The 24,693-nt window shown below is 30.9% G+C and overlaps 1 protein-coding gene across 4 annotated transcripts in view; it reads right to left on the reverse strand.

Annotated features, from left to right (window-relative positions):
* LOC139501199 (polyamine-transporting ATPase 13A3-like) overlaps window positions 1-24,693 on the reverse strand; it is a 39,600-nt gene extending 14,907 nt beyond the window's left edge. The window contains exons 1-15 of one of the 4 annotated variants that reach the window (XM_071290189.1): window positions 24,338-24,693; window positions 11,436-11,524; window positions 9,285-9,452; window positions 8,257-8,400; window positions 7,672-7,713; window positions 7,107-7,192; window positions 5,609-5,680; window positions 4,865-4,934; window positions 4,082-4,216; window positions 3,490-3,556; window positions 3,034-3,165; window positions 2,368-2,550; window positions 1,767-1,912; window positions 595-795; window positions 48-109 (exon numbers count right to left, since the gene is read on the reverse strand). In XM_071290189.1, the coding sequence (XP_071146290.1) occupies window positions 48-109; window positions 595-795; window positions 1,767-1,912; window positions 2,368-2,550; window positions 3,034-3,165; window positions 3,490-3,556; window positions 4,082-4,216; window positions 4,865-4,934; window positions 5,609-5,680; window positions 7,107-7,192; window positions 7,672-7,713; window positions 8,257-8,400; window positions 9,285-9,452; window positions 11,436-11,524; window positions 24,338-24,356 (1,616 nt within the window). In that variant the 5' untranslated portion in view covers window positions 24,357-24,693. Of the gene's footprint in view, window positions 1-47; window positions 110-594; window positions 796-1,766; window positions 1,913-2,367; window positions 2,551-3,033; window positions 3,166-3,489; window positions 3,557-4,081; window positions 4,217-4,864; window positions 4,935-5,608; window positions 5,681-7,106; window positions 7,193-7,671; window positions 7,714-8,256; window positions 8,401-9,284; window positions 9,453-11,435; window positions 11,525-21,682; window positions 21,811-24,337 lie in introns of those variants that run through there. The other 3 variants (XM_071290192.1, XM_071290191.1, XM_071290190.1) reach the window with 3 other exon arrangements.

Below are 24,693 nucleotides of genomic sequence, written 5' to 3' on the forward strand. Positions count from 1 at the left end.
GTCTAAAGATTAAAATCTGGTAATGATTATTTAAAACTCTAACTTACTGATTGTTGTCTACTTGAACAACACATTTCATCATTAATCCATCTTCTGTTAATGTTCCTGTCTGGAAAGAAACAGCATATAAAATTTCAACATGGCAAAATAAAAGTTATGATAACCTTTAAAACATGTCTTACTAGTTGAGTTTTCACAATTTTTTGTTCATGTTTCCTTATTACATTTATTCTATTTTGTTTCAAAAATTTTCTTATGAAATTCCAAACATCTTAATACAAAATGTTTTTTAAAACCCTTTTATTATTGAATGGTATGTTATCTCCTTTATACCAATTAGGATTCATCTCTATTCTCATTCATATATTAAAAAAAAATCCATAATTTATCATGTTTGGTTCCTATAATGTCTGTTGACTTTTTTGATGCATTTTTGGCAATCAGTTGAACATAATTTAAATTAATTTAAGTTTCTTTATACCTAACTTAATTCATAGCGATTATCACGAATGTCACTTTTTTTTCTGTCTGAAAGGTTAAAGTTCCTATATATAACGAGACACCTTTGTATCATTTCCTGTTTGAGAATCATACCTTGTCAAAACAAACAGCATTAATACTGCCGCACACATTTATAGCCTTGGGACTGATACAGTATATTTTTAACTGTTTCAATCTGTGTTGGGCAAAAACAATGCCCACAGCCAAGGCAGCTGGTAAGGCAGGTGGCACTGTTATAGTAATTAAATCTAGGCAACGTAATATCATCTGGCCTGCCGTCTTCCCATTCCTGATCTGAAGAGAATTATAAAATCATCAGTTAAATGAAACGTTTAAAAATTTATCAGGGTAAACATGAATTATGGACTAAAACAATTTCTAAAAGTTTCTGCCTGTTACTCCAGTACAACATTTTTTATTCCTTTTTCATTTTTGCAATATTTATAAACAAGTTGTGTACAATGTTTTTGTGTGTTTCTGGTAAAGTCATTTTACAAATGGATAGATTTCAAATAATATGTAAATTCACATCTCCTCTGAAACCAATACAAAGTCAAAATATTTGTTATATGACTTTTATAGTGTTTTGTACTTCCTAAATTTATCTTTGAAATAATCTTATTTCCATAGATATAGATATATGATTTTTTTTTTATAAAATACCCAATTTGGAAATCGTTATTGATCCGTGTCTTATTCTCTTTCATGCATGCAGAGTCGATGTACTGCACCCAAAATTAAACAAACTCTTTGTTTCAACATCTGTCCAAATGTACTGTGATTTAGCTGGCATCTTCTAGTGATTATAGTATTTATAGAATAACTAATCGAAGAATTCAAATAGAGAAAAATATTCAACGAGTGACCGAACAACACATTAATTCACGAATGCGCATAGCGCATGAGTTAATTATCAGTGTTGTTCGGTCCTGAGTTGAATATTTTTCGATATTTGAATTCTTTGATTAGTTATTCTTTTTATTACATTGGCAAATGGCTCTTTTTTTATGAAATTAATGTAGAAAATGTAAGGAACTATGTTTTTCCTACGCATGTTTTGATCCAACGTTATCGACATCTAGACAACGCCTATTGTTGTATGACGTCAGAGAGTGAAATAACCACGTTTATTTCACATGTGAAATTATCGGTTTTTATTTGACTGGGAAATCAATGTAATTCATTGCAACCAATATAATATAAATAGATAAAGCTACATTAAATAGATCTCATTATTTTCTATCAATATTTGTTTCAGCACTTACCTCCATTATAACTGTATATATAAATCCTAAGCATGCTATCATTGCAAGTACACCCACAAATTTATATGTATCTCTCTCAAACTTAAAGTCCACTGGTTTTGGGAATAGTATTGATTTGACTAATTCTCCTTTAGCTGTGTAAAATCCTGTTAAAAAAGAAATAGTAAGTGTTAGGTATTATATTGATTTCTAACATATTAAAAAAAATTGAAAAATTATGAGGAAACTAAAATTTCATATCCCTAAGGCAACATTGAACTTTGATAAATTTTGCTATTCTTTTTAATAGGAAATGATATAGCCTCAAAGACTTTGTGCATCTAAACTTGGTCTTTTGTGGATCATAATATGTTTTGTTATAAATTAAGCCATTAGTTTTTTTATTTGAATTGTTTCATATTTTTTATGTCGGAGTTTTTAATAGCTGACCACACAGAATGGGTTTTTCTCATCATTTTAGGCCATGCGTTTGTCTATAATTGCATACATTCACTTCATTAGAACTTTGATGGATAGTTGTAACATTGGCAATCATACCACATCTCTTTATTTTTATACAAGGGCTGTATTGATACTCTTCTCTGATATCAATAGAACAAACCTGTTCTTACAACGACTGCTTTCACTTTCTGTGTTCCATAGTATCGTGTCTGTATAACATGTGTACCACAGAACAAGGTGTGTCTGGCATGCTCTTTAATATCAAACTTAATATCTTTACTGCCATCATTGGTTTGAAGTTTAGGATTAGGTAATGGAGTCTTTGTTACCGGAACACTTTCACCTACAAATCAATAATTAGAATAATTATATTTATAGGCAAAGATGTAAGTTAAAATATAACTGACCATTAGGTTTTTAAACCAACAGTATGAAGTTCACAATATTTTTTTAAATATCTGAACAAGGAGTCTGTTGTTCAGTAGTTGTCGTTTGTTGGTCTAGTTTATAAGTGTTTCTCTTCTTTTATTTAGATAAGACAGTTGGTTTCCCTGTTTGAATTGTTTTAAACTAATCTTTTCGGGGGCCTTTATGGCAAGTTGTTTAATGTGAGCCAAGGCTCTGTGATAAAGGCAGTACTTTGACCTATAATTGTTAACTGTTTATACATTGTGACTTGGATAGATAGTTGTCTCATTGGCTCTCAAAACTCATCTTCAAATCTGAATTCTATAACATCTATAATATACAAGCATACAAAATAAACAGATATGTATCATATTTTTGACCAAAATAAATAAATAGACTGTTAGTAAACGTAAATTACCAGTAAGCATGCTTTCATTAACAATACAATTTCCAGTAACAAGCACAGCATCACACTGCATAAAACATCCACGTCTTGGTATTTCTATAACATCACCTGGGACTAAATCTTCTGATGGAATGTCTTCATATTCTACAAACATAATTAATGTATGCTTTAAATTGATGAATTTATAATCTGTTATGATATTAAAGAATTAAAGGTATTATCAAATTTGGCTAAATGTTTCATCTACTGTGCTTCCCAAGATCCCTGGAAACTTGTTTATCATTGTAATGTACCTTTAAATTTTTCCAATTCTTAAAAGTTATCTGCTAAGTATTTCATCACGGTTTCCAGTAATTTTAAACAGAATGTGAATTTAGTAATTTCCATGGAAACAATTGACATCTAATAGCCAAAATCATGAGCATTCAATTCATAAATTTCCATTACTACTGTTCAAACAATACCTACTTTCTTCCCCTTTACATACAGTAACTATTGTAGACGACTGAATTGTATTCCTTAAAGCCCTTTGTGCCTGAAAATGTAAAGAGAAACTCCAAATCTTCAATCCTTTAACAATTCTAAATGTTATGATGAAAAAAGGTTTTAAGCTTTATTTGAATGACAACAGAAATTTGCAGTTGTATTTTATAACGACAGCTGCTCATTGACATTGTGAAAATAAAATTTTGCTTGGAGTAAGATTTTTTTTATTAAATTTGAAATATTTTTGTACAGGGATGGATTGTAGTATCTCACATTTGATTTGTTAAAGTCGATTTTGGTCAAATAAAACGACAGATAACTAACTCATGGCACCAAATGTTCTCAATTCCATAAGTCTGAAAATTCTAACTTTTAGTCGGAATGTACTTTTTATCTTTTTATACATGCAAAGTATGCACTACACTAATAATTAGCTTGATCTTATAATTGGTTTACAAAAAAGATAGTACTTTGTACATAATGTCCTAAGTATTTATTCATTGTATTCCATTTAAAAATCCTCTCTGGAGTTATAACTCATATTAACATTCTTGACAAAGTTTATCATACATACCTTTCTAATTTGATATATTGTCATGGCAAGGGAGCCTACTGAGATTACAATGATACAAGCAGCATATATCTCATACTCATCAGAGAACCAGACAGATACACTGAAGGCTTGGAACACATAGAAGGGAGATAATGCCTGAAATTATACAAACAGTTCATAAACTTGTTCCTTGGGGTTGAAATCATAAAACTTTGCTTAGTGCTTGGAACACATAAAATTAAGACTTACATCATATATCTTATTTCATAGAGCATTTAGAACACAAAAATGGAAACAATGACTGAATTTTCTCATTACATTTGAAAACTTAAACACTTTAAAAATGGTGGCAAAGCTTGAAATGATACAACCAGCACATAGCTCAAATTCATAAGGGACCTATATACTTAACGCTGGAAGGTTTAAAGGAATGAAAATTAAGATTAAAATTTATATCAATTTTTTACTCCATATCTGAAAGTAAAGTTTTCTGTTTGTCTTCTTTTTTTTTTTATTTTGTCATTTTTTTTATATTATTTTTGTTACCCTGATTTTTGACTGATTAAAGCATAGCTGTGTTCATAGCATTACTTCCCATAAATGTAAAGAAATCATTTAGATGGAATGTCTCCAACATGTACTAAGGTTCTTTTCAGGGTATATTTTAGAAGCTGGAAGTTGTCAATCAATAACTAAATAGTCTGCTTTCTTCAAACATTTGTTTTTCTTTCTGGTACAAATAGTTTCAATTATTACATCATACAATATATAACTACTGTTTGCTTACCTAGTTATGGCACTCACCTCTTTAAATAGTAAAACCATAATTGGAGTAACATGTATAGCAATGGAATTTGTTCCATAAACTACCCTCCTGAAAATATACATTTTTGTATGAAGTTAAAATCTAATATCCCTCAGTAGTCTTCAAATACAAAATCTGTTGCTCTCACTTCAGTCCTTTTGTTTTTTTGTTTTTTTTGGGGGGGGGGGGGGGGTTTGGAGGGGGGTCGTTGATAATTTTGTTGGGTTTGAGTTTTTTTCTTTTACTATGGTAAAATTACCATTTGCTCTCTGCTGGATAGTTATCTCTTTGGCAGTCATACCACATCTTCCTATTCAATATATAACAATTTTTTATATTATTTTTGTTACCCTGATTTTTGACTGATTTAAGCATAGCTGTGTTCATAGCATTACTTCCCATAAATGTAAAGAAATCCTAATCCTTTTCCTTTAGTCTCTTGAGGTTAGTTGTTTATGTAGAAAATCATACCAAATCAGTATTTTAAAGTACATAATGAATTTATCAGAACTGACAATAGCAGTAAGCAGAATATTAATACATGTATAATCATTCAATTTAATATTTTACGTACCACAATTACACCTACTTCAATTGAACTTAGGTGGATAGTTGTCTCATTGGCAATCATACCACATCTCCTTATTTGTATACAGAAATAAAAGAAAATCATGTTATACTCAGACCTGCAGGTTTTTGTAACTCGACCTGTGAACAGACTTCAGTTAGCACTTAAAACTTACCTTTTGATTTGGTCAGTATAACTAAGTCCCTGAGATTCATGGAAGAATGAACACATATTTTCATCTAGTCCTCTACAATTAATATAAAATATCTTAAATAAATATGAAAATAATCTTTCAACTTTTTCTTCTATCAAATTTTCAAAACAGATATTAGTACAGCAACTGTTCTATTTGTGCTGGCCAAATGCATTGACTTTATAAACTGTATCTTTATACTTTCACTATCAGATTATAGCCTTGTTCATTTTGTTTATATAATGTGTTGCTGTACAGTTTTATCTATGACCTCATTAAAAAATGCATGCATCATGATTTTAATTCAAATCTATTAATTTCCATCGAAGATATATCATTTGAAACAATTTAAAAGTTAGTTTAAAGATCATTCAAACATGGTCTCAGAACATAAATTTTATTTGTACTCAACTGGAAACATTTCTATAATTTGATTTGAAACAATGTAGTTATACTATGCATAAAAGTTATCAAGGAATGCAATTTGACATATGTGTTTAAGGTGTCTATTTTTTTTTCATTGAGAATTTTATTTATTACACTATTAGTTGTTATTTTATGAAATGGTACAAAAATCAACCGAAAACAGCATTTTGTTTTGGCCCCAGATGACTTTTAAAATGTTTATATCATTGAAAAAACTCCAAATTATCTCCCTTTAGAGCAAAAATGTCATTTTTGGCATTAAAATTGAAATATCTTTTTTTCTCATCGGTGACATATATTTTTATCATTTTTTTTTCAAATAAGCTGTACTTAAACAAAACTGTTGTAAAATTTAAGCGATTTCTGTAATTTAGTTCTTTTCTTATTTCGATATTATCTCTATTTCTCCTATTAGTTCAACAGAAAATAAGTACCTTTAAAAAAAAAATGCATTTTTTGAAGCAAGATTGTAAGCTTAAATGCACGCTCACCCATTTTTTTATTTCATTTTTCTAATAAGTATATGATAAAGTTCATTTATAGAAAAATATAGCGAAATTCTATATTAAAAAAAAAATATTTATGTCCGCAAGCCCCCTTAAGACAGATGTTTTGATATCATTGAACCATATTGTCTAAAATCTGACAGAAAAAAAATATTTACCTCCCTTCATTAGGAAACCTTGAAAATTTGTTAATCCAAGGAATACCAAAGGAAATAAAAGCTTTTGAACGACCTTTATATCTCCTTTATCAATGTAAATAAATATTTTTCCACAATTATTTACATCAATTTTTCTGAAATACCAATAGTATTTTTTCTAAGATCCAGGTCTGGTTCAATTATTACAAAATAGCTCAGAAATTTAAGATAAACTTTATACCAAGTAGAATCTATTATTGATTATTTGAACTTTATACAAATTTAGTTTTAAATCTCCAGCCGGAAAATGATGTAATTTAGCAGCCACATTGCAATGTGGTCTCTACACGCCACATGAAGAGTATAAAATGGGTATAAAAACTATACCAGTGCATATAAGAATATACTTACTTTAGCTTTAAGAAATCTGATTTCTCAGTATTCCAGACATATTTGACTTTCTTAACCATAAAATATTTCACTAAACTATCATCATTCTGAAATTATAAAATGACAGAACTTCAATCTCAATACACTTACAACTAGAATATCATTATCCAAACACATAGTTTAAGCTATCAAAACTGTAAAATGAAAACATATCCTAATTTTTACATTTTATGTAGATTTGCTAAAACAATAATGTGTAGATATCCTCAAAACAGTTCATTTGATTTCCAGAAACTCAGTGTCTAATGTGACTTAAAAATGTGAGTCCTCCAGGGAAAACACATATGTTTTAAAATATATAATAAAACAGGGAATTCATGTTTTTGAATGTTTAACCCTAAAAACCACAAAAATCAAAACTTAATTGGCAAGTGCACAACTTCATGTGATGTCGAAGAATATTTTCAAGTTTGATTGAGTTCTGTTTCAATGAATTGTGGATTGTCAATAAAGTGACAACAAATGTTTAATTTTTATTGTTTTTGTTAGTGACACCAATAAATGTTGACTGTCTATCTATACTCACAGAGCTGTAATTACACGAGTTCTCATAAGTTTCTGTTGTTTCCTGTTAATGAAAAAACACATAAATATGTCATAACCATTTTTTTGAAATAAACGAAAACTTGACGTGAATAAATTCAGTGCTAGTAGACAAACATGTCAATGAAACAGAAACTTCACAACATGAATAATCAAACACTATTTACAAAGAGATTATAACATGGCCTCAAACAATACATTAGCACCCCAAGTACATTGCATGCTCTAACTGTTGAAATACATAGGAAGTTTTTCACAATTTTGTTTGACCCTAGGCTTAATAGCACTATGGTACCATGATGCTATATGTTTTACCCTGGTACTACATGTACCATCTGAAGAGATTCCATAAATATTGTGATATGATCTTAGTAAAACAGTGCTTTTCCTACTTTCATTTTGCTATTTGAAATACATGTACTTGGGAGAACACTGCACATTCAATATATTTTCTGTACCTAGGTGCTACCATGAGATAATATGTAAATATTTGTTTAATGGTGTGCCTTTTAGTATGTTATTTCCGATAAACACCAGAAAGATGAAGATTATCTATAAGAACAGCTACCTTGTATCTCGACATGTTTTCCAATTCTCTGTCTCTTTGTTTAGGTCTAAAGATAAGGGATGCCGATGTCTTGACGATCTTAACACGGGTGCCATCTTTTGTTGTGATGACAACTCTAGAAACAAACCACTGTAAATATTGATCCTACAAAAAATAAAACATTGTTGTCACAAAATCATAACATATGTTTCAGTAACAAGTCTGATGCAACAGATTTTGTTTTAAACTAATAAATGCAACTTAATTCTCAACGAGCATTTAGTGAGATATACTATTGATAGCTAAAGCACATACAACATACAATGTTATAATGTTTTATCCATCCTTTCATGATTTTATGATAGGTAATTACATATACTGCTACATTTAATAATGACAACAAGCTAGGCTATGATATTCTGTCAACGGCAATCTGTTTTCAAGCATTTGATAAGGGCTATTCCAGAAAAAAATGTATGGGGGGGGGGGGGGAGAGGGGTGGAAGGCAGTTTTTGTCAGCACCCACCACCCAGACAATTGTAATTGAGAATTATAGTGCATTATAGTGCGAAAAGTTGCTCTGATACCCATCACCTATGTATTATTAATACAATGTGCCTTCCAACCCCCCATACATTTTTTTCTGGAATAGCCCTAAGAAAAATTTAGTTAAATGATGTTATAAAAAAATATAGCAATTTGTTTAATAGGTTGTAAATGTAGGTGTAAATCCTTTGTTTAAACTTTTTTTGTTCACTCTAAATAATTGAAATTTGGCATCTAGAAGGTAAATCAAGTCAAACACGAAATTTAGAAAAAAAACAATCTCTGACTCTGGGCTAATTTCTATAGTGCATAAATTTTGTTCATTTTGTACAGTTTTATATTTTTTATAAGTTTCAACTTTCAACAAAAAATGTGGAATATGCAAATCAATTTTTTTTTTCAATCTGATCTATAAATAAATGTTTCTGCTCTTAATTAGGTTTACCAGAAAGCAATTCTTCTTTACATTTTCCAACATACCTACATATAAATGTTATATCTACCTGTAATAATACAGAGTCTGCCTGGTGTAGGAAGCACTTGTCATGGGTAAATTTCAGTAACCAATGCGGTAACCAGTAGAAAACCAATCGTAGTAATCCACCAGTCAATATGTATAATAAGTATGCAATAGCTAGTTTCCATCTATTCTTTTTGTACCCCTCTATTGACTGTAAATATATTCAAAAACAAAAATGCTGTAAATAATTTGTATATTGCATCTGATAATATAACTTTCATTTTGTTAAATGTGTTATGGTAAGGGAGATAATTCAATTTTAAAGGATGACCAAAATCAATTAAGTCATGGTTATCCACACTTTACTATTTAACAGAAACAGCACCGTCAGTCTATTTGTTTTACTATGTTAAGGTGAGACCATAAGGTGGATTTTTTTTTATCATAGAAACATTTATTCCTTTCATATACAGTAATGACAATACAGGTAGCAATAGTAACCATGGAAATGACAAACAAATTTATGTTCATTAAGTACAATAGGAAACAAGTCATATTCTTTTTTTGCAAGACCAGTGATAAACTGACAGAAGGTCCGAGACCACAATTGGCGTCCCTTGATTTTCTTTGTTCACAAATATAGTCCCTAGTGTTGACAGTGGGTTACTTGCCATTAATTTTTATACCCCTTCCAAATTTATTTCTCCATGTTTAATGCCTCATATTGCAAGTAGGGGGGTGATATTACACTGTAAAAAAATTTGGGTCCAGAATTTTAAAGGAAAGTAGTGATTTGGTCCAGGTGAAAAAGGTTGAAAAATAGCACTTCGGAAGCTGTCAAAAGATTTCAAGACACCCTAAAGATAAAATTGTCCATATTTTGAGTTAGAGGCGATGAAGTTTTCTATAATTTTGATATAATTTGTCCCAAAAGTAGTACAACACACTGTAAAAGTTTCTTTGAGAAAACGCAGGTGGGATTTTTTTTATTTTCATTTGTGTTCTAATAGAAATGCACTACGAAATAATTGTGGTCATGGACCAGAATGTGAAAATCAACATAGTAGATGTAAAGTGCATTTTTCTAATTGTTTACCCATCATCAAAATACACTGTATTCTTAATACAGGTTCTACTTATTTTTCAGAGAAAGTATAAATATAGCAGTAATTCAGTCAGTCAAAGTATTACAAAAGTTCTAAAAACAAAAACAATAACATTTAATTTTTAAAAAATCCATGCAATATACAATATCAATACAAACATGATTAACATTAACATGATGAATGATCCAAATTTTCTGTGACAGATGCACATAACAGAAATTATTATCAGTCATTCTCAAGGTCAAAGTGATTGTACCTATTTCGTACAACTGCTCTATTTTTGTTTGTAATATAAGGGTATAGCATATACATGTATTGTCATTTCGGAAACTATGCAAACAACTATAGATAGTAAACAGGAAGAGCTCAAACCACAGGAATGTAACTAGTAAAAGTGTGTTTATCTCATTACGATCATAATATCATGTAAATACATTTTTTTGTACAACCATTTTATTCATATTACAAATTTTATAAAGACTTATTCTTATTTGACACATAACTACTTTTTTGGAACAAAACGTTATTGCACAAATGCTGTTTTACATTTACCTCTGTCATTCTGTGATGAACTTCCACAAAATAATATTTCAGGAAAAAAATACCAAATGTTAACTTTACACTGTTTTACATTATTTCACTTATAAATACATTTTTGTATTGTCAATATTCATGTCACATGCTCATGGTGATCAGGGGTCACCACACTTCAAAATTATATGGAGAAGTGGACGCAACAGGGAGACTTCTGGGAGAAGTCAAGTCCCAAAAGGGAGACTTCAGGAAAATTGAAGGATTGTCTTAATACATTTTAAGAATAAAATTATCCAAGCATCTTTACCTCTTTTGTTATTTTTGTATTTTGCATGACAACTGCAAAGGTGGTATCTCCCTACTTTGCCATGATTGTGGTCTGAATTACATTTGTACCCATGTATGCAAATTATTGATGCTAATGGATGAAAATTGTTTCTATTGACCAGGTATTTATTCTTTATTGTCCTATTTAAATTTTTAATCATTGACTTCTTATATTAACAACAACAAAAAATGTTGACCATGAGGAAAACACCAGCTACATCACTTACCATCTGTTCTTCTGTTCCAGGGTTGACATATCTCTTTGAAGGATTCATAGGAGGGGGACCAGTCACCCATGCTGATCTCTTAACCATTGCTGAAAACACAGAAAATTCATATATAAAATAATTTTATAAGAAGACAAATATGGAAGTACAATGAAGCATGCCAATCTGCTTGGATAATTTCTTCTGGAAAACACAAAATATGTAACAGATGTATACAGAAACAAGAAGGGAATATGTCTGTCTTTACACATCCGCAAGTGTCAGTATCTTTGCATGTTCAATATAAAGGGGGGACACAAGTCAAACTTTCTGCTAACCAAGAAAAAGATGGCAAACATGTTTATAAATTCAACAGCTTTAATCAAACTAACTTAAAAAATTCCAATAAAAGGGAAATATAATTTGTAATGTACAAAATGTAAGTAGAAGTTACATTATAAAAAGTGCCTTATTAGTTATTTTACACCCTATCATTGACTCTTCCTCTAGAAAAATTGACCATGATATAACCATAAGTGTTTCAAAAAAATCCAATTGATGAAGTTCAAGGACATCTTATGACAGAACAACAAATTGTTATCTCAGTAGGTCTTTAATCAACATGATCAATATGTCCAATTTACAACATCTGGCATGATTTGGTATTATCAAGAATCAATTTAGACTGACAAAAGTTCTTAAAGAAATATTGGGGGGAAAACATGGAATTCAACTCTTTGCTAATTACTTTAGCAGGACTGATGTCTGTCTACAGACTTGAAACAAAATTGACACATTTTACAGATGGTCCTGCAAATAATAGGCCACACATACATGTTTATCTAAAGATGGCTCAGAAATAGTGTTGATACAAAAACTCCTTAAGGGGTCATCCATAATTGTCAACCATTTTCCAAAGTGTACAAAACGTACACTTTTTCAGACCCCCCACCCTCCCTCAAAAAGTGTACATCAACCATTTTCAGATTTCAAGAGAGGAATCAATCATTCTTAATAAAAAGAAGATCCTGTTTATTATATTTTAGTTTAATATAGAAATTTGCATTGAAAACAAACTAAAACATATCTGACTGTTTTATTTGATGACATCTATCTGTGATGCTTGTGTTTTGTTAGAATAAAGAGTTCAAAGATTAGTGTTTCCCCTATCACACAGTTGGAACTCCAATGAAAAAGAGCACTTAGAGCATGCAAAAGATTAACAAAAGGGCACATAAACTATGCTAAGAATCAAAGAAAGGGAAATGCATGGTTATATTGCATTGGTAAAGTATGGATTGACAGTTGTTGATGGAATCAGAGCTTAAGACAGCAATCAATAAAAGTGTAATGTTTTAAAACATTTTAAGTTTTTAAATTTCCCACCTGTATTTCTATTCAAAAGGTCCCTGTTAATATGCCATTCATGCACTATTATCGTTTATGTATATATACTGTAACGTGTACATATATTGGATAATTTTTAAGGTTGAGGTTAAACTTCATATGGAGGTGCTCCAAATTAAAGGAGGCTTATACTAAGAAAAATAAGTTTACTTCTGGTTTACTGGTTTACTGTTTTGGAATACATTACAAGGATATTAATCGAAGGACCAGTTTAAAATCTTTTCACAAAATGGCGTCTTGTCAATATAAACATTCAAAGAATTTAGTGTTTCCATCAGTTTTGTTTATTAAACAGAGTGAAACGATAACGATCTATAATAAAGCAGGTGAAATTGACAATAGGGGGTACTGAGAAATGCTTGAAAACTTTTTGTTTAAAATATTTTACAAGTTTACATTTTTGAAAGATTTAGTTTTCATATGATTTGATCTTTTAATCGTTCAATCCGGATTGAGGAGAATTATGATATCGAAATAAATATTATCATGGGAAAATAATGAAGAAGAAATAAGAAGAGAAACACACCCAAGCCAATTCTCGATTTTATACATCGACCTTCCCTACGGAAACGAAATAAATTCTGGAAATAAAAAAAAAAGCGTACGGTAAAAATGTTGATTTTTTAACCCCCTCCCCCCAAGTGTACGTTTTGTACACTTTGGAAAATGGTTGACAATTATGGATGACCCCTAATTAAAAAAAAAAACAGGTTCAATATTTTTGGCTGCTACAAAATTGTAATTTTGCCTTATATAAATATGTTTATTTCGAGTCTTATCTAAGGGATGACATCAAAAGTTCAATGAAGGATAAAAAACTTAATTCACATAGTTTTTTCACTGACCCCCACACCCCCCTTTTAACTTAATTTGGGAAAAATTGATTGACCAATAGGGATATATGTAAAATCGATTTTAGATTAACAAAACTTGCAGCAATGTTGATATATATAGGTTATATCATATTTTTCATCAAACAAAATTATAAGTTTACAAACCTGGTGAATAAAACAAAGATGTCTACATGTATATGTTTATTTCGAATCCAACCATAAGAGTAATGGTTAGTTCCCTAGGGTTTCATATTTTAAACCTGTGCTGGTTGGACTTGTTTTATTCACCAATTAAAATGCTTTTTAGAAAAAATAATTTATGAGAACAGTTTCTATCGCTTATATATATCTCTTTTTTCTAAATCAAATTTTACATTATTTGGTATTAATTTTTTTATGATCCTTAATTACACATGTACTTACCAAATTGTTAAATAATCTTAAAAAGTGAGAAATCCAATTTGTATATAACACTTCTCTAATCTTTGCTTTATGGCCAATTAACCCTCAGAGGATTACATAATAATTTGCTTTACACTTATCTATGATTTATACAGTCAAACCTGATTAAACCGGACCCTGAATAAACCGGTTTCCTGTCCATTCCGGCCGAAAATGAAAGTCCCAATTTTCCCCTTCAAAGACTTTGTTAATATACCCGTTGTAAACTGGACCCTGTGTATTCCGAATTCCGTTCTAATTATGAAGTTCCAATACTCTTAATTACATTAATTATTACCTGTCAAAACCTTGTCCAATTAATTTCAATGATCGATATGCAATCAAAACATATTTGTTATACAATATGGCTTTTTAGGTAATCAATTAGTCAAGTGTTAAACTGTGAACTTACAATCGTACAGTAGTGATCTGTATTATTTATTAAAACATTATAAACGCGTCAATTAAACGAAAAGACACAACAAATATATCTCGGAGTGAAATTACATTGTATCTTGGATAAACAAATTTAAATCGCGGAGTAAGAAATTAACATCATGATTTGGAAGTCCCGGATTCCCTGTTGTGAACCCCTAAACAAATGACCTTGATAATGAAAACACCCGGATGACAACAATCAATGGGTACTGTACGCTGTACGACAACATTTCCATAGTGATGAAATTACGTTTGATAATATTCTGGCTTTTGAATCGGCCATTCCATTTCAAATTAATGATTAGAAAGTAAATCGAGCTCTCGTTTGACAATCCAAAAAACGCGAGCATTAAGATGTAAATGCAAACAATGAATCAAAGCGCGAAAGCGCTGTAAAGGCAGTTAATTACAGGTTGTGTGTATTTCTAGTCCAGTTATATCATTATCTTCCATAGAACAGAGGTGGTTTGTAGTATTTAAGATTTAGAGTTCTCTTGTACCTAGTTCACCTATATCTATAGTCTACTGTTTACAGTATATTTTCTGTACCTTGCCATGAAATGCATTTTTAAGACATAAGAACTTTTCCTTTTTAATGTAATTAAAACTATTTTTAATTATTGATTATATACACATATTCAATTACTCCTATCCTATGAAAAATAATTCACAAAGATTGACTAGTCTCCGTTCTGTGTGTATTGCTAGAACATCAAGTAACATAATGGTTAATGTACATAGTAACATGTCAACTCTTTTGAAGACAGAACTTTTTTTAAATTCTCCCTCCAAGCAAAATTATTTTTCAGTATAAACATGATAAAGTTATCTACCTGTATTAATGACCTAGAGACTTTCAAGAGCCTGTGTCGCTCACCTTGGACGGTCTATATGCATATTAAACAACGGACACATATAAAATGACAAAATTGTGTTTTTGATGATGGGGATGTGTTTGTAGATCTTTCTTTACTGAACATTCTTGGTGCTACTATTATCTCTATCTATAATAAACATGGCCCAGTATTTACAGTTGAAAATATTTTTTAAAAATTAACAAAAAATACAAAAATTTATGAAAATTGTTAAAAATTGACTATAAAGGGCAATAACTCTTTAAGGGGTCAACTTAAAATTTTGGTCATATTGACTTATTTGTAGATCTTACTTTGCAGAACATTATTGCTGTTTTCAGTTTATCTCTATCTATAATAATATTTAAGATAATAACCAAACTCTGCAAAATTTCCTTCAAATTACTAATTTGGGGGCAGCAATCCATGAACGGGTTGTCAGATTTGTCTGAAAATTCCTGGGCAGATAGATCTTCACTGAAGAGACAATTTCAACCTATGTCAGATTTGCTCTAAATGCTTTGGTTTCAGAGTTATAAGCCAAAATCTACATTTTACCTGTATGTTCTATTTTTGGCCATAGTGGTCATCTCGGTTGGTTGACCAGGTCTAACCACACATTTTTTAAATCAGATACCGCAATGATGATTTTGGCTAAGTTTGGTTAAATTTGGCACAGTAGTTTCAGAGAAGATTTTTTGTAAAAGTTTATGGACGACGAAACCAAGTGATGAGTCAGGTCAGGTGAGCTAAAAAGGAGTTTTTAATCAAGGTAACAATGACATCTGGTGGCCATAAAAGCTGTCTCATTAGCATTTTAACCACTTCCCATATTTGCTTTTAAGACAATAGAAGAAAATTATTCAATGCAAAAACAAAACTTACTTGTAAATATGAAATTCTCTTTACAGTATAAGTTTTTCTCATTGTTGGAGATTGTACAGTAGTACAGTCCTGTAACTGCTTATACCCATTTCTTATCCCCTTTAGTTTGATAAACTCACAGAATATCATATATTTACATTGTGCCACATCTCCTTATTTTTATATGCATTACAATAACATGAACAATTGTAATTCAAATCTATATATCAAAGCAAAATGAATTTCACTACTTTCATTCATGCATCCTTTGGAAAAATATAAGTTCTAAAATGACACAATATACCGGTATGTTTATTTATATAAAAATAATATTTAGTTTTCAACTCTTAACAGGTATAAACAAGAATGTGTCCCCAGTACACGAATGCCACACTCGCACTATCATTTTCCATGTTCAGTGGACCGTGACATTGGGGTAAAAACTCTAATTTGGCATTAAAATTAAAACGATCATATCATAGGGAACATGTGTACCAAGTTTGAAGCTTGACCAAAAACTTTAACCTGAAGAGGGACAGACGGATGGACGAACGGACGAACGGACGCACAGACCAGAAAACATAATGCCCCCCTAATATCGTAGGTGGGGCATAAAAATGCACAGCTGTGTCATGATTTGTGAAATCTGTGCTGAAAACATAGGCATTTATGGTGTTTGAGTAATTCCATCTGTGAAGCTCAACATTAGCTCGTCAGTTGGTGGTGGACAGTTATAAATCTTTCCTGCAGGATGAATGTACATCTGTTCAGGAAAACCAATTTCACAAATCAAAACTTTCCTCTAGATTTCTCCTACAATATTCATCCAGTTTAGTTCTTTTGGTTTAACGGGACACCGTCCTGATTTTTAATTTTGTAAACCATTCAGTCTCTTGCTTACAAATGGTGCATGAAAATAGGATGGGAATGCATGGCAGTAGACAAGTCTCTATAAAGTGGGTATGTGCCCTGAAAAAAGTTTTATAATATTAGCTTTTTTGAAACTTGTGAAAGACTTGTGCAACACACATACCTAAATAACTATAACATAGGTGGAGAGCATCATTCATGTCAATGTTTTGTTCCTGTTTACATTGTCATTGATATTTTTCAAGAAAGCCCGAGGCATAGCTCATGAATTCTTGTCATTAGACATTACAACCGAAATTTACATAATTACTGCTAAAATAGTATAATATATCTCTTGTAGAAAAACCATACAATTGTAGTATTAACCAAAAAATGTCAAACAGATGATATTGAATCGTAATCCTAAAAGTTATGACGTCTTGAATTCACCCCCCCTTTTTATTCTAAAACGATAATTGCGGTTGCAAACAGACTTTGGTTTACTTGCATGGCGATTATATAAATAACAGTATATATTTCTTAAAGAAAATAAAGTTTTACCATGAATAGTTTCCTGAACGTAGTCGTTTTCAGTAAAATGTGCCTTGCAAACAACAGCTGATTGATATGGGTTCTACGATTGCATCGCACATGACAATCTACGTTTTCCTTCTTATTAAGTCATTTAGAAATGCAAGTCCTCCTCTTAAATGACACTCAGGTACACACCAACAAGGACTAGGCATCGTTAATTGTGTGATTGTTTTGCAGTGCAAAAACGGAAGTTAAGGACGGAACTGACTGGTCTCATTAATAAGAGACAAGAAGAATTTTAGAGACAAACAGCGACAAGAAGTTTAATTTAGTGACGAAGCGACAATAACTAACAAGGGACAAGCGAATCGTAATTCTCTCACGAGGCTATTCTCATTTGATGTGATAGGGTGAAGCTACACCTATCAAATATGTCCCTATGAAAAAGAAGAATTTCACTGTTAGAAAGGAAATGATATTGCATGGTTTTGATTCAATAAATTCTTTAAAAGGAAATTGATTTTTTTTTGTTTTGATGGCCATTTTTTAGCGTGTGCATAAAATATATTTTTTTTTATATCTAATAAAAACTTATCCCTTTCTTCTTAATAAAAACATATTTTTATCTATCAATGTACAGTAATATAAAAAATGTTTTATAACCGCCCCTATAATAAAAAATAATGCATGTTTTTTTTAATATCTATGGGGAATAAGTTGTTGCAATGACATTTTTTTTTATTAATGTATAGTCGCTATATAGTCTTCTTGACGCTTCTTCTCGCTAAATTAATTATATTGTCGCTTCTTATCGCTATTTTAATTTTATTGTCGCTTCTTATCACTTTTTGACGGTTCTTGTCTTTAATTAGTGGAACCCTTATCAGGAACGATAATTTCATATTTTACATAACTGAGACCGAAATAACTATAACGTCATACGGCTTCACGTACAGAAATACTTTAAATTGTATATTATGCAATATAATTCACGGTCAGTCGACTTTTAATTATAATATCATGTTATATCAACGAGTGAAATGATTTTAAAATATCTTTAGATCGCAAATAGTACTCGAAATTGAACGGACCTCTTTCCACACGGAATTTGAATAATGATAGTTTGTAATCAGATTGACTGCTTATAATGCAAAAGACACATTAATAAACAGATTTTTAAAACGAACAATACACACTGATCGTTTCTTTATTTCCCAATGTAAATGAAAGGAACAAAAACCAATACATACCACAAAAAGTAGAGGAGAAATTTAAACATTTCCTGATCTATTTCTTGCAAAATGACCCCCAGCAAAGATCTGCGTAAGGAAAGATGAACCTCATGACTTGAAAGTCAGGCCTTAAAGCACTGCCTTTAAAAACAAAGTGAAGTATTTTAATTTATCAGATATAATTTACAATCAGAGAGAACTTTTACATGCAAAATATCGGACGTCACAAGTCATTAACTTCTGGTCAAAACGGAAACCTGAATAAACCGGCTCACCGTCCGAACCGGCCCTTTTTCTTAGTCCCGTAGCCGGCTGGTTTATACAGATTTTACTGTATTAATTATTTATCAAGTAAATTATTTCTTGAGCTAGTGTTAAATATCTTTAATAAATGCTGAAATATAAGAATTATTAGAATTTCACATTTTAATGTCATGAATGTTCTTTCTTCTAAAATAAACTGGTTATAAATTCATGTATAATTCTAATAACTAACTTTGTGGTACCACTTTGAGATTAGATACAGATATTATTAGAACAATATTTTCTTTTAATAATGGAGCTGGGATAAACAAATCCATTTTTACAATGTTTATAAATGTTGACAGATATATGTTTGGATGATTATGTATATTATAACCAATGTTTATCTTTTTTGTCTTTGGTAATAATCCTGTAAATTGGATTTTAAACCAGTAAAATATCTCATCTTATTTGAATTTTTTCTGAGTTTCAGTATTTTTGTGATTTAACTTTTTGATGCTTGACTCACAATAAAACAATTCCTTTGATCACCATTTCATACCTTGATCATCAATAATGAGATGATATGTTAATGACTTCAATGAAAAGAAATTTTCAATAGAAGTGACATTTAAAATTCAATTATCATCAGTTATTCTTGGAGCATGGTTAATTGATTCCTAAACAGAAGATTTGTACGTTTTTGAATTCTCGGGGGGAAAAAAGGCTTCACTTATTCATATGTTGTTGTTCATGCAATACTTTTCAGTATTTACAAATACAACTGATGCATTTAAAACGTCAGCTTTTCAGCTTTTGTAAATTTCTTGTCATAAATTGAAATAGAAAAAAGGATGTCCTTCACTCTGTATACGTTTTTTTTTAACATCAGAAAACTGGAGTGTACCCTGAAAACAGAGAATACCCCACTTTACCTGACTTGTGCCTAACCAATAACTGTATAAAGCAAATATTTCTGTCAGTGCCACAGCATAGGTTAATAAGAGGCAGATATTACCTGTGAATGGGGACGAAGTCTGTATGAATTATTTTTTTTAATTCAAACAGAGACATATATACAATCAGTTTCTCACGATACAAAGTTCTACTGGCTACATATTTTTTATATATGAAAAAGTTGCTTCATTTCTTTTTTTGACATGTTAAAAGACTTTTTGTTTTCCTGATTGAATACTATAGTATTGGCCAGTGCTTCTGTTAAAATAAAGTTCTGGTCATGGTTAAAATAATATGTCAGAATTTGTTTAGTTTTAAAAACAATTACCAAGTTATAATCCATATAGAACTTCACCTCCGGCAAAATTCAGGTGATCGGAGGGCAATAAATTGCGTAATCGCACACCTGTGAATCAACAGTCACAACTCTAAGGGACTAATTACCGGAAAATCAGACACACATAATTTCACTGTGTAATTAAGGAGCAAACTATTGCAAAGATATGCGGTAAAGAAAAGTTTCTTGTAATAACAATTGATCATTACCAGATTTGAATTTTTAAATTATATGAAATGCAGAAAAAATATTTTTCTCAATAAATACATAAAAATGAATATAACGATTTCAAGTAGTTTTTTTAATAGAAAAGAAATTATAATATGATCTGAAATAATTTTCCCATTGCTTTTCTTGATTATCTATCGAGGTTATTCATCCCTGACTTGATTACATGTTCTAATATTTATCGACGAGAATCTCATCCCGGGCCGCGATCTTTTACGGGATTTCACGGAGTTGCCAATCTCTGTGTATATACATGTATGTCTCTGATTCAAACATGTTAATAAAAGAAACGGAAATACTGTAAATTTCCAATTTTGGTTCTGTTGTTAGGGATTTACTAGTTGTGACGTTATTTAAGATATGACGTCATATTCAATGTAAACAAAGAAATGCTTTCATCAGGTAATTAATGTTTTTTTCATATATCAAACAATTATTGAAAATGAATTGGTATTGAGAGCCAATCCTATATTTTACTAAACTGATAAATATATATTTTATTCAAACTCTCATCCAAACAAGACCGTAAAAGGAAGTAAATTTCTGCGCAAATGCAGTGATTTAAAAAAGTCTAAAAAAAAATTAACAATTATGAGTTTATTTTATTTTTTTTAAATTCAGGAAATTTTCCTATTTTTTTTTTATTTTTTATTTTTCTACCGTTAAAGACTCCAACATCTGTTATGTCGAGTGTTCGATGTTACAACTTTGATTACATCATACATGACCGAAACGATCAAGGCCGAACCCACACACGGCCGAAACGTCTTAATTGTTACCGTTACGTAGCCCTGTAGAGCTTTGGATCTTCGCTCACAAATCATCAATTATCGACAGCGTCTTCACTCATAGTAATTCACCTAGTATTGGATACTACGACTTATTCATACCGATACATACAGCTGTATACACAATACTACATTGTACCATGATACAGCCATATAACTTTGTCAAATACAATTTCTTAATTTCCGCGCCTATGGAGTTTAGATAGGTTAATATGAAAATTAATTTCTATAATTGATTTCGAGGGACCATAACTAATTCTTACTTATTTTTTTTCGATAACCTTACATTCCATATATTTGTAAGCACCTTGAATTTGACCAAATACGACGTTTCTTCACATGTTTATGATCAAGTTACGCATGTTATTGTATTTCCGGAAGTTGTCAATGTGCAGAAAAGAGCAAAACCCAAATATGTTGCAAAGCACAACGACGTACTCTTCCAAACTTTTCATCCATGTTGAAACATAAAGTAAACATGATTTATAAAAGCATCATAAATAACTCTTACCTTTTTAAAGGAAAATCTTCGTGGGAAAACTTTACTGAGAAACTGAATTGTCATTAATTTAAAATGATATCTATGCAAAATATTATAATATTTTTAGAAAGATGCTTTGCACGTTGTGTAAACTGATCAAGACTTAGTATATTAATGCGGATTGTTTTTTTATTAAGAACATCTGTATAATTTATTTTTCTTTTAATATGTATCCTATATTTTGGTATTTTGTTCACGGACATGACTTTGTGTTCACTGTCGATACAAACATATTTATAGTTTTCCCCCTGTTAATACCACTATCACTCGGTTTCTATCACTCATATAATTATAACTTCAATGTAACTATTGTCAGTTTACTGTCCCGATACTGTATGTCATAACCATTTAATATAAATGTGTTTGTGCTAATAAGTTTTTTCTTTTGTCTATTGAAATTTTGGCAAACTATTAAACTGTTTTTTCTCGAAAAAATGTATCTCGAACGCAACAATTAAGAAATAGTCTTTCAGGGGTAAACAACAAGCAGTAAAATTGTGACTCATACAAAACAATTTACAGACTGACAATTTTAGCTGATAACATTGGAAATGAGTTTATAGTCAATAATTGGGGCGGAGGGGGATCGATGCTACGTCAATACTTATCAGTTGATAGGGGTGTCGCTGGGGTTCTGTTATCCCGCCCGGCGCTTCTCATATAATTTAGATTTTAAAAATGTATACCTTTTCATATATTGCGTAGGTAAAATGTTACCTTTTCATATATTGCGTAGGTAAAATGTTACCTTTTCATATATTGCGTAGGTAAAATGTTACCTTTTCCGACATTGTTTTGGTTTCATGTGATGTGTAATGGTCTGTAAAGCGGTATAAGAGTGGGATACTAAAGTGTCAATTGAGAAAAACATATATTTCTGATTATTTCACACATTTTCAAGCTTGAAAAGGTGACCTATTTCAGCGGCACGTTCTATTTCCTTGTATCCCCCCGGGGGATCAATATTCTCATCCCTGCATCTTAAATTTTGTTTCATAATTACCCTTAATATAGATGTCGAATTTCAAAATGCTACCACCGAGGGCTAGTGATCAAAAACAGTATTATAAAAATCCAATAACCGTCTAGATCAAAATTCCTGTCAGTCAAATTGTGAAAAATAGTAGTTTTTGCACCACTCAGGCGTATTTCCAGATTGATTAAAGTATAGGTGAAATTAAGTCTCAAGAATACTGACGATCAATTCCTTAAACTTATTATAGACTAGTTAAGTGTTCTACCAACATTTTCTAAGTTATATATATATATATATATATATAAAGGCACCAGAAACTCACTGCTGTTCAATTTTCTACCATGAATGTTGAATTTAGATGTGTGTGCATGAAGACAAGATCATGCCGGATGCCAGATCACTTACTAGCGTTATAGACCGGGATTGGAATTTTAGTGGACATATCCCTACCTCGTGTAATTTACTACAATTATTACTTTTATAGTGATTCATTTCATTGTCTCTTTTAAATTCATATTAATCATTTAGAAAACAGAACTTTCAAAACTTTTTTTTTCTTCTAATTTTTGTTTTAGCAGACTGACATGTAATATAATCATGATAATATGCATTATATGTCTCTGGTATCACTATACAGAAGACAACACTTATCATTCTGTTTTCCTTATTTTGACAAGCTAAGATCTATACTTGAAGATGATTCCAAGCTGAATGTTTTCCGCAATTAAAGTTTGAATTTAATAAGTTGAAAGCTATAATTCTGAAAAATTCCGTGTTCATGGGTTCACGGTTTATTTCAGGCTACTTTTCCCTTGAACTGATTCACGCAAAAAGTCTAGCTTGAAGTATTCTATTCTTTTTTTGTAAGAGACTGTATATCATAAATGTATTTTGTATTTTGAAATTGGTTGGTCGGATGTTGGTATGTAACGCCACTTACAGCACACTTGGTTATATTATAAGGACCAGTTTTAATTGACAGATGAAGATACAGTATACTGAGTAAACATCTGAACCTCGATCGGAACGCTGGCAATCCTATAGTCGATGAAAATTTATAGCAAACGCTCATTGCCAGGAGCAGGATGTATAATCACAACCTCAGTGTTGACAGGGCTGGTGTATATGAACTACCTAGACCACTCGGTCACCAATTGCGGATTTATGGGGGCAGGTTTATTACCCGAACCCACTTTTGTGGGGAAAATTTGGTTTTATATATAGGCTGGTATCACTGCAGCATGTTTGGAGTGGTCCCCCATCTTAAGCTGCCCCCTCCCTCCCCCCCCCCCCCCCGAAAAATTGTGTCACCGTTTATTTTGAAGGTTATAGTATTGAACGTTTTCATTATCAGTAGCAATATAAAGTGAACATCTTTTATATTTTACATGTATATCTTACCTTTTAGAACAGATTCCATCTTCAACTTTATATCTTAATCAACAATATGTAGATTATAAATCCTATGTTTTTCAAAATATTTTTTTTATTCCATTCTCACTATTTCTTCATAAACATTCAACACAATGTCAAAATATAAAAGATATTCAGTCTATCATACGAACATTTTATTGCATTTATTGCAGCGACAGTAACACTTTTACAAATACATTTGACATGTATGATTTTTTTAATCGTCAACAAGACACATATATTATAACTTTTTTTTCCATTTGTGATGCTTTAAACATCCCATATACACAGGGGATATCCCATCTTTCAAATACAACGTTTTAACATGCATGTATTTGTGAGAT

The sequence above is a fragment of the Mytilus edulis genome, chromosome 13, assembly GCF_963676685.1.
Source record: "Mytilus edulis chromosome 13, xbMytEdul2.2, whole genome shotgun sequence".
Lineage (NCBI taxonomy): Eukaryota > Metazoa > Mollusca > Bivalvia > Mytilida > Mytilidae > Mytilus > Mytilus edulis.